The sequence below is a fragment of the Ursus americanus genome, chromosome 23 (assembly GCF_024610735.1).
Source record: "Ursus americanus isolate L20-20 chromosome 23, mUrsAme1.1.p, whole genome shotgun sequence".
Classification (NCBI taxonomy): domain Eukaryota; kingdom Metazoa; phylum Chordata; class Mammalia; order Carnivora; family Ursidae; genus Ursus; species Ursus americanus.
The window spans coordinates 43,582,631-43,593,432 of record NC_142149.1 but is presented as its reverse complement, the minus strand read 5'-3'; the positions used below and the strand labels follow the sequence as shown (position 1 = coordinate 43,593,432).

The 10,802-nt window shown below is 53.2% G+C and overlaps 1 protein-coding gene and 1 long non-coding RNA gene across 2 annotated transcripts; both read left to right on the top strand.

Annotated features, from left to right (window-relative positions):
- Positions 1-6,224, top strand: LOC123777025 (uncharacterized). Its single transcript, XR_015721372.1, has 2 exons — positions 1-1,570; positions 3,610-6,224. It is a non-coding gene; the product is annotated as an uncharacterized LOC123777025 (long non-coding RNA).
- Positions 6,225-7,336: 1,112 nt separating this feature from the next.
- On the top strand, positions 7,337-10,235 carry TLCD2 (TLC domain containing 2). Its single transcript, XM_045773462.2, has 4 exons — positions 7,337-7,671; positions 7,871-7,953; positions 8,175-8,257; positions 8,823-10,235. The coding sequence occupies exons 1-4, from the start codon at positions 7,496-7,498 to the stop codon at positions 9,273-9,275; spliced, it is 795 nt and encodes a 264-aa protein (XP_045629418.1). The 5' UTR covers positions 7,337-7,495; the 3' UTR covers positions 9,276-10,235.
- The last annotated feature ends 567 nt before the right edge of the window (positions 10,236-10,802 follow it).

The following is a 10,802-nucleotide window of genomic DNA, read 5'->3' as shown; positions in this document are numbered from 1 at the left end:
GCAGGCCTGGAGGAGGATGTGGTAACAGCTGATTCGTCCCCTGAGGTCACACTTTCCAACAATCAGCTGTTACTGGGGTGGAAGGCAGGAAGTTTCCTTAAAGGCACAATGTTCTGAACGCAGGCTCAGAATTCTGGAGCTCCTAGGAACCACAGCGATTACTTGATGGAGCCCGTATTTAATACAGAGAAACTATCTCACACCCCAGACTAATCCTTCCGACTCAGTTACCCTCACACTAAATTGCAAGCCTATGGAAAAGTCATGGATCCCTGTCCGCACTTTCGTCCTTGGGGGAGCGGGAAGGGGGCGGGTGGGTGATAAATTGCTACGGGTCCCAGACTTGCCCCTTTAAATAAGCGGTTCGGCAGCTTTTGCCAAGTCATTGGGTTCCTCTCGGTTTTGCCCATTCCCCGCCCCCCCGAGGCTCTGATTGGCCCCTGGGGAAGGGGCAGCCTCCTCATTGGTCTCCACCTTTGAAATCCCTTCTAAGTAGGCCTGAGTCAGTGAAAAGCTTCTGGAGGGCGGGACAGAATGGGGTACTCGGCGGAGGATGGGGTTGCTTACCAGTTTACACTTTGGCACGACCCATCCCCTAGTTTCCGACCACAAGTCTTGGTTCTACCCTCAGGTGAAGACTGTACTATTAATCTTTTGTTAGGAGTCTGCTGCTTGAGAGGCTCTGTCTACGACTGGGACGAGACACACTCTACAAGATAAGTCTCCTGGTTAGTAAGAGCCCGCCAGGAGAGAAGGACTAGATCTCTCCAGTGAAAGCTAGCACAAGGCGAGGTGGGCAGTTTTCCCGTCCCCCAAATCCCTCAGGAGTCCTCATCCAATGGAAGAGCCTGCGGCCCTGGAGGCTGATTTCCACCTTCCGTTCTACCCACTCCTGCTTGGCCTTATCCATCTTTCCCTAGAGAGCTATTGCCTCGTGAGCAGAAGTCAGCGAATCCGCTTCGGGGTGGTCTAAAAGAAGCACTCACGGCTCCCAAAAGGAGGGGCTGTAGCCCTTTAAGGACTTCGCCGGGATGGATTCAGAAATGAGTTTAAAAATGCCAACTCACAGAGCGCGCAGGATTCTGGGAACGAGGTGTCAGACCGAGAACTACATTGACCAGTGTGCACTGCAAACACACTCGCCTTTACTTCCTTCTGCTCTTTAGGACTCTGGTTTGACGTAGCGCTCCTCAAAGCAAGCGGCCTTAGGCGGAGGGCTCAGCCACACCCTTTCAGCTATTGGCGAGCTTGTGAGTTCGTGGGCGTGGCCTAGCTCAGCTCCACCAGGCAAAGGGGTGACCTCCTTGCCAATCAGAGCTAAGGCGCCTGGAGAGGCGGGACCTGGGCGAAGTGCTGGCGCCCCCGAGTGGGTGTGGTCACGCTGCCCAGCAGTGGGCGGTGATTGGCCCTGGGCGGTGCAATCGCTGCTTGTGCGTCACGACGCCGCCAGCTGATCGGAGACTGGAGCCGGTGTGTGCTGGGCGCAGGGAAGACACAGCGCCGCCGGCCGTGGGGAACGGACGCACTGATTTGCTCCCTTACCCTCAGCAATCCCCCCACCCAGCACCAGGTGGGTGTGAGCTGGGGTCCCGGCCGCACTGGAGGGAACCATGCTAACGGGGTAATGGGGGAAAGTAGGGTCCTGGTGGCCACACCCTGCCCTTCCGGGGGAGGGGTGAGGGGGCGGCGGGGGCAGGGAAGCTCTTGGGGAGAGGGGGCCTAGACTGGCTGGAGTAGTGTGGCAGGAGGTTTAAAGAAAGAGTCCGGGACGACAGTCGTGGCGGAGGGTTTTGCAGAGTGGCTAGAAGGAAGACAAGGGGCTAGAGGGCTGGGGGCAGCTAACCTCGGCGTCCCCTGGTCAGAGGATACAAGAACTGGCCTCCCAGCTTAGGGAGGGTTTGGACCGGGCGGGTAGCGGGGAAGTAGTTTTCCTCTACTGGCAGTCAGTTGGTCAGGGCCAATTGAGCGCCCTGGCAGGGAAGGGGTCTCTGGGCGGGCCGGCCCCTCCTCTCGTTCCCTCCAGGGGATGTTATGTAAGGGGGGAGGGGAGAGGAGTAGGGGGCGGCGGTGCGGGGGCCTTATGCAACCCAAAGGTTAGGGTTTCACCGCGGTTGGTGGGGGAAGCGGGCTGGAGGAGGACCTGGAATCTCTAACCCCCCCTCCCCAGCCTAACTGGCCGTCTTGGGCCTAGAGAAGGTCACCTCTGCACCTCCCCCCAGCATGTCCGGTTGTGGGGCCCCTAGCCCAGGCCTGGCCCTGACCGCCTGGGAAGCCGGCTGGCTGGGTGGGGCGCCTGGGTTAGTCATCACTGGGCTCCCTCTCTCCCCACCTCTCGGCCAACTCTTGGCCCCTCCCTATAGCCTCTCGCTAGGCTATCGCCCCCACCTCCCTCCGGCCCTAGTTCCAGCCTCCAACTCATTTGGCCTGTCATCCTGGCTGTCATACTGGGCTAGGAGTTGTCAGGGTGCCAAAGGGTTGATGGAGCAGCTGGTCAGAGGGTCAGTGCCCTGGGCCCACCCCGCCCTGCAGCCAAGGGCACCTGCTTGGCACAGACTCTGAGCAGCCGTTGAGTCCTATGGGCTGAACAGAGCTGGCTCAGACAGAGGAGAGTGGGAAGGAGTTGGACTGGTCACCTGGGGGAAGAAAGATACCACAAAGTTCATGTCTCCCCAAGAGGGTTTTTGTAATTTGAAAACCTCCCACCCCCACCGTAATCTTTCTTACCCTTTGAGTATAGAAGTCTCAAGGCAAGACTGCCTTGGCTCCTTACACTGGCATGGGCCATGCCCTTGGACTGAGTGTCAGCACAGACCCGCCCTCCCCAGCTCTCGGCCCTCAAGCCTGCCACGCCCCCAGCCCCCTCCCTGGGCCATGCTGCAGGGCCCGGCTTTTCCTGCTGATTCATGCGTTGGAACTGTGGGGGCGGGGCTTGGAACTTGGAACAAAGTTCAGACATGGAGGGGCCGGCAGACAGCCTGGAATTCATACCAGATGTACCCGGAATGCGCAAGCGGAATGCCTGGCATTTAAGAGTCTTGGGGAAGCTGCCCATCCACCCTGCCCATACCTCCCTCCCCTCCAGCCTTTGGTTCCCCGTCCTCTCCTCATAGTCCCTGGAGCCTCTGCTGACCTTCCAAACTCCAGACCTCCTCCCTTCTTCACTCTTCCCCAGATGTAGGCCCCCAAAACTCTTCCAGCTGAATTCCCTGGGAACAAGTCAGTTAGGCTGATCACTGAACTCACATTTCTGGACCTAAGGTACAACTTCTCACCTAATACCTGGGCAACTGGTGGAATGTGCCCAGGGTTCTAAGTCCAGCCCTCTCTGAATGCTGAAGAGGCTGGACCCTTCCATGGATAGCTGGGGCAAGGAGGGGTGAGAGCAGACCTGGTTCTCTACAGCCTTTGGTTCTGGAAAGAGGCACAAGGAAGTATGTTTAGAGCTGCCTCTTGCTTCTTACCGAAGTTAACTGCTCCTGCAGGCCCAGGTCAGAGCCAAGAATGCTTTGTTACAAGGTTGAGCATCTGTTGGAGATGGCCAGTGGGACAGTGTCCCTGTAACATTGCCCTGCTCCGATCCTTCCCATTTTTTCTTCCTTTTCCTTTTAGGAGCCTGTCCCTCCCACATCCTCACCTGGCTGAGCCGCAGTAGTTCTTCAGTGGCAAGCTTTATGTCCTGACCCAGCTAAAGCTGCCAGTTGAAGAACTGTTGCCCTCTGCCCCTGGCTTCAAGGAGGAGGAGGAGGAAGAGGAGAAGGAGCTGCTTTCCCCTTCATCTGGAAGGTGACAGGACTTGGGCTGGGAAGGTCCACACAGTGGAAGTGATGATACCTTTTGGGAAAGGGAACCTTGTTTAGTTGGAGAGCCTTCAGCCAGATTAGCCCATCAAGAGAGAACAATTTTACATTAGAGACCCCGGTTGGTTTGGGAAATAGGTGGCTGTGACAAGCCAAGGTTAGTTGGTCCACATTGGTGTGACAAGAGGAAGATAACAGGAGCAAAGAAAACTATCTACCTCTTTACCCAGATGTCTTTCTTGGCCCTCTTTCCTTGTCTGCCTTTCTTTCCTACTGCCTTTCCAGGTGAGGTCTGAAGTAAATGTCTTCTTCAGGGAAAAGGTCATACTGAAACTCCCATCTGAGTAGTCCTCCCCATGCTCTTACCTTTCCCTCTATTTCCTTAGACAGGCCTAGACTCTGGATTCAGGGATAATCACCTGTATGTGGGACCCTTAGACCTCTTGTCTCAGCTTCTTCACCTGTGAGATGGGGAATCACACAGTTGAGTATGCAGGAGGGAACCAGAAGCCTACTTCTGCAGACTGTTCAGAGCCTGGGCTCTCCTCTCCCTGTGGGTGGGAACAAAACAGCTTTTCACATAAGCTATTGCCCCTCCCCCATCCCTGAACACCGTAACCCAAGGAGGGTGGGGGAAGGATTAGCAAGGGGGCTAGGGTTAGACCAGTGCAAGGGGCTGGGAGGAACTGAGTCTCTCCCTTGACATCCCACCGTGCAAAGGTGGCTCCAGCCTTCCTCTGCCTCCTAAAACAGGACTAAAGCCCCTGATGGGGTTCCAGCTGCTGTTCCTCTGTTTCTTCCCTCACTTTACCTTCCAGGATGGTTTGTGAGACTCTGCTCAGGCTTATGCAGGCAGGAAATTCTCTCCAGCAACCAGGCGAGGTGGGTTGTGGGATGTGACCCCTTTTAGGGCATCAAGCAGTATAAACCTATCACCCCCAGCTCCTGACGCAGGCTAGCTCTTGGGGCTCAGGCTCTGGTTTGGCTCAACCATGGTCCAGTCTCCCTGCCTGAAGGTGCCCAAATTCAGGGGCTGCAGGAAGCTGTCCTGTTGTGGGGCAGGAGGTATAGAGGTAGCAGGGTCCTTTTCTCCATTTATGAGAAATGGAGATTTAGGGGAGAGTAGCTCATTGAACCCACCCTCCTGCAGCCTAAGTTGGATGTGTGTGGGACTGCGGTAGAGCGGGTGGGTAGACTGAGTCAACTCATAGCCTGCAACAAAGATTGCTTTGTCCCTCGACATTGCTTCCATCCTTTCTTCCCCTCGCCGCTTCACTGGCCACAGTGTCTCCCTCCAGCCCTGGGTATGTGGCTCTGCCATCCTCAGCCATCATGAAGTCAAGATGGGGAAGAGCACCCTGGGAACACAGAGGCAGGCAGAAGACCAGTGAAGGACCAGGCCTGGAGAGCACAGGGCTCTGTCTGGGCACCCCGCAGAGGGGACCCATAAAGGATAGGAGCACCCCCGGAGGGAGGAGGACAGTGAGCCTCCATCAAGGACAAGCTCCCAGCCATCTGCCTCATTCACTATTTCTCTCCAGTGTTACTTACTGCTTCCCTCAGAGATATGAGACTGTATTAAAGTATCCTGTGGCTTCAGCCTCCTACTTCTACCTCCCTACCCTGTAATTTTTATATAAAGCAGCCTCAAGGAGCAAGAACCAGCTGTGAAAGGACATACATAGGAAATTCATAGAAGAAATTCAAATGGATAAAACCATGAAAAACAATGTGTATCATTAGTAATTAAAAAAAGACAAATATAGCTGAAAGCATTTTTCCCTTAGCAAACTATATTTTAAAAAAAGAAAGACCCAGTGTTGGCAAAGAAATACTAAACACTCCCATACTTTGCATATGGGGGTACAAATTGGTACGGCCTTCCTGGATGTCAGTTTGGTGATATGTCTCAAATACTCTAAAAGTTTCCATCGCCTTTGACCCAGTAATTCTACATTTGGGAATTTATCCTAAGAAAATAATTAAAGATTTAGTTACAAGATGCTCATACTAGTATCGCAGTAGAGAAAATGAGAAATAACTGTCTGATTGGGAATTCATTTCTTTTCTGCCATAATGAAAATTTGCAATGGGGGATTGGTTAAGTAAATCACTGTATATCCATCCAGATGGTGGAGTACTGCACAGCCATTAAAAGTCATGTAGAAGAACATTTGGAAAGAAAAATGCTCTTTGAATATTAAAAAGGTTATAAAAATAGTGTGTATTATGTGATCTCAATTTTGTTTTTTAAAAGATGGGTATATTCTTGTATACATAAAACAGATGAAAAAGACAAAATGTTAATAGTGGTTATCTTTGGACAGTGGAACAAAGTCATTGTAATTTTCCTCTTTTGGCTTTTCTGTAACTTTAAAATTTTCTATATTGTGTGTGGTTTTCATATAATAAAATTTAAAAGAATCAGTGTAATTTTTTAAAAGCTTGGAGAGGTGGGTGTGGAGGAATCAAGGGGTGCCTCTAGCCCCTTGGACATAATGGGGTTTTGGTGAAGAAAAGGGGTTGTGAGAATATGGAAAACTTCTTTCTCCAGGAGTAGCTGGAATCTACCCTCTCCATGGACGGGAAACAGCTCTCTGAATTGCTGGCTTTTGGCCAGCTAAAGAGGTGTGGAGTAAGGAAAACAGTAAAAACCTGCCACACTTCAGGAGATGGAAATGGGGAAGTGGGGGTGGGATTTTCCTCTCCAGGCTGAAAGGTTCTAGAATTCTAGCGGTCTTTGTTTTTCTCTGATTCTGCCCCAACCTTGAGGTAACCCTGTGTGACCTCTCCTTGCAGCCTCAGATTGGAATAGAGAATTCTATCCACCTAACGTGTACCAAACCCTGGGGGGAGGGGTGCTTTTCAAGACTTCGGTGCTGAGTGGTTTCCTTTTGCCTCCCCTTCCTAATAGCAAGGCTGCTCTGTAGGTCCTCCAAAAGTGGTTGTGGGGAGGAGTCCCCAGTGGGTCGCTTCTCCAAAATGGGAGCTGTTGTTCCATTTAAGGTACTGTGTAAGGGAACAGGACTGTTGGAATCATAGGGTTGCTATGATGTGCCAAATGTCTGGAAACCTCGGGAGGTGGAAAGGGTGGCTCCAAGGAAGTGAGGTGCCCCTACAGCTGAGACAGGGGCTGGTGCGGAGCAGGGCGGTGGCGATGTTTAAGCAAGTGGGAGTGGGTGTTCGCTGGCCTCTACCTTCAGGTCGGTGAGGGTGCCGTGGGAAGAAGGATGACCAGCAGGTAAGAGGTTAGCGTGGGGAGAGGAGGTGAAAAGCAGTGGGGCGGGGCCTGTAAGAGTGCCAGGTGAGATTAGCGACCTATTTCTGAGCTTCGAGGGGTTTGGGACACATGGCATTGGGGAAGACCCCTATCGACATGCGGGAAGTCCCCTTGAGCTCGATTGACAGACTTGGTCCCCGGGAGCCCCCAACCCTCGGTTCCCCGCTAGGGCGGGACGCGATCGGTTGCTGTGGCTCCGGGGCGTGGCCCCACGGCTGCTCCAATCGCCACCTAGCCGAGTGATGGGGGCGTGGTCAAACCCTGGAAAAGTTACAGCGGATTCCAAAGGAGCGGTGGGCTGGGGAGGCCAAGGACCCGTTCTTGTCCGGAAGCCAACTCACAGTCCCCGCAGCTGGCATTGGATGAGTCCCGGCTGAGAGCGCAGGGGTCCAAGGGACTGAACCGGACCTAGCCCGCCATGGCGCCCTGGGGGCTCCTGGTGACCGGCGCCTCCTTCGCCGCCTTCCGGGGGTTGCACTGGGCGCTGCAGCTGCTGCCCACGCCGGCATCTACTGCCCAGGACCGTTGGAAGTGGCGGAACATCTGTGTCTCCCTGGTGCACAGCCTGCTCACAGGGGTCGGGGCGCTGCTCGGGTGCGGGCTATAGAGATTCGGGAGGCACTGGGGTGAGGGCGAGGGGTGGAAAGCTGAGATTGAAAGACCCCGCGGGCAACTTCGAAATCGAAGAGAGTCTGACACGGGGTGGGGGTGTGAATGGGTGGGTGAGCGTGCACAGCGGGAGAATGGGGTCTGAGTCTGCGCGAAGCTGACCATTGTCCCCCATCTCCTACAGGCTGTCGCTGTACCCTCAGATGGCTGCCGACCCGATTCATGGCCACCCGCCCTGGGCCCTGGTGCTGGTGGCTGTGTCCGTGGGTGAGTCTGCAGGGAAGGTTGGGCCGTTTTGTCGGGGAGCAACCTAACAATGGTAATACCTTTCTTGTCCCCTTTCCCCTCACCACAGGGGTCAAATATTTCTGGCAGCTTTGCTGAAGGTAAATAAAGACCTGGAAAAAGGAGAGGATGAAGATTCCTCTCCGGTATGTAGAACAACTTAGGGGAGGCCTAATGCCCCTCCCCTCATGCCATGCCCATAGGTTATTTCTTGGCGGATGGAGCTGACATGCTGCGGAACCAGACCTTGGGCCAGGCCTGGGAACTTCTCTGTCATCATTTCGTGGTGAGACTTGGGGAAAGGAGACGAAGGAAGGGTGGTATGCTCAGGCTAGGGCCCCCAATTTCTCTTCAGGTTTCTGTCCAATGACTTCCCAGAGTCTCTGACCCCTGTTGGGGCTTGATCTCATCAGCCTTGGGCTGGTTTGGGGGAGGAGGATTGGCTGCTAGCCACAGCTGGAGTCTGAGCACTGCCTAAGTAGCTTGGATTCCCTCAGGTGTCCCATCTGATTGCAGAAATGTTGCATATGGCGCTTTTCTGAGAAAGGGGAGTCCCAGTATGGGGAATGGGCGCGGGGCATGAAAGCCCAGGAATGGAAGTGGGGGGCAGGGGGAGTTACTGCGCAGATGCTGCCCCAGGGGAGACGGCCTCTGGGCCAAGACTGCTTCCATCCTATGGAAGGGTTATTTTAAGGCCATTCAGGCCCCAACATGAGGGTAAGTATAAAGGACAGGTTTTTGATAGGGTGCCACAAAGTGCATAGGAGGCCCTGTCTTAAGGCCTGGAATGTTGGTACATGATGGGTGGGAGGTCATGGAAGATCCTCTGACCTCTGACTCCCGTTCCCCAGGTAGTGAGCTGCCTCAGCACTGCCATTCTGTCCAGCCACTATGTGGGCCTCTCTGTGGTGTCTCTGCTCCTGGAGCTGAACTCTGCCTGCCTGCACCTGCGGAAATTGCTGCTGCTTTCTCACCAGGCCCCATCCCTGGCCTTCAGCATGGCCAGCTGGGCCACCCTGGCCACTCTGGCCCTCTTCCGCCTAGTGCCTCTGGCGTGGATGAGTCTGTGGCTGATCCAGCAGCAACACCAGGTGCCTCCTCCTCTGGTCATCCTCGGTGGAACTGGGCTGGTCACTGTGGGTGCCATAAGCATCACACTGGGTGTCCGTATTTTGGTCAGTGATGTCCTGCGGTCTCGGCCCCACCCACCCATCCCTGGGCACAAGGAAACCAGGGGCACAAGGAGATGTTGTGAGGGTGAGCTTGTCAGTAGGGATGATTCCACTCTTAGCCTGAAAGACTAGAGAGAGGCCTCAGGCTCCTCTTCTGCCAGTCCTGGGGGGAGGTAGGGCTAGGACAAGGAGATGGTGGTCCACAGTGTACAGTCCTTCACTGGGCTAAGGACTGGACTGAATTTTTAGTATCTCAGTCCCTCTTCCAAATAATTCACACCCCTCCCCCATTCCTAGGATCTGAGACGAAATGCTGATGTTCATGGATGGGTGGGAAACTGGGCTATTGTTCAGTGAATTCCATCATCAGATGACTGCTTCTTCCAGCAAACTAACTCAAAGTACAGCCAGTGCTACCAATTAGGGGTGGCAGGAGGCATGAAGCTAAGGGAAACTGCCAATGACATCCTCTGCTTTTAGCACAGGAACAGGTGAAGAAACGTGAGGTCCTGTTAGGACCAGAGAGATCTGATGTGGAGGGAGTGGGTTCAGAGGGAAGAGAGACCTCACCTGTGACCAAATTCTAGCAGGGGGAGGAGGCCGCAATAGGTACTGTCTGTAGCCAGTAGGGATGGGCATACTAGTGGCCAAGAAACAGAAGAACTGGACCACTACAATTGCTGCTGATATTTCTGGTTCTCAAAGCCACGTTACTGTATTTGTACTTAATGCTAGTTCTACCACCTTTTAAATTTTTAAAAAGCCCAACATCTGCCTTTTAAATTTTCTTACTATCTTCTGACCTTTTCAAAGAAAATGCAGATTCTTAAAGGAGTGAGCATGGGACTAGGTCTGTCTTCTTAGGACAGTACTTACATCCAGAGCCGTAGCAGGGACTCAGACGCCCATTCTGGGTGCCAAGTGTAGTGTTTTCTGAGGCCAGGCTTTCATGGAAGAATGAAGGTAGAGGCAGAAGTAGACGAGGGAAGGCTTTCACTTGGCTGCAGAGGGACTAAGGAATATCGACTCTCTTCTGGGATTCATTGGCAAGCTCTCCCTCTCTTTTCTCCCCTGCCACTTTTTTTTTTTTTTTAGAGGGGGGACAATGGGAGAGAGAGAGAGAGAACCTGAGATCATGACCTGAGCTGAAACCAAGAGTCAGTTGCTTAACTGAATGAGCCACCCAGGCACCCCTAGGGTAATTTCTTACCACCCAATTCTCATTCTCTCATCTCACTTAAGAGACAGGAAAAATTATTTTATTTTATTTCATTTCATTTCATTTCATTTTACTAACTCTACACCCAATGCCAGGCTCAGTCTCACAACCCTGAGATCATGACCTGAGCTGAAATCAAGAGCCCGACACTTAACTGACTGAGCCACCCAGGCGCCCCTCTCCCCTACCACTTCTGCTGCTCCCCCCACCCCATGGCACAAAATCTCTCCTTTCTTCAGGCGGAACAGCCAGGTTATGGGAAGTGTAAAGCAGATTAAGATTGCTTTTCTACTAAACAGTGGACAGAAAGAGATAACCCTTAATTATCCACAGAAAAGATCCATGAGCAAAAGCAAGAGACAGGAAGATTTAAACAAAAAATTCTGCCCAAAAGCTGAGCTAGAGAAAGACAAAAGGGATGATAGAAATAGACATACATA

Coding starts and splice junctions, on each gene's coding strand:
- TLCD2 (XM_045773462.2), top strand. CDS start 7,496: ATGGCGCCCTGGGGGCTCCTGGTGACCGGCGCCTCCTTCGCCGCCTTC. Junction 7,954..8,174: donor GCTGGTGGCTGTGTCCGTGG/GTGAGTCTGCAG, acceptor CCATGCCCATAG/GTTATTTCTTGGCGGATGGA. Junction 8,258..8,822: donor TTCTCTGTCATCATTTCGTG/GTGAGACTTGGG, acceptor CCCGTTCCCCAG/GTAGTGAGCTGCCTCAGCAC.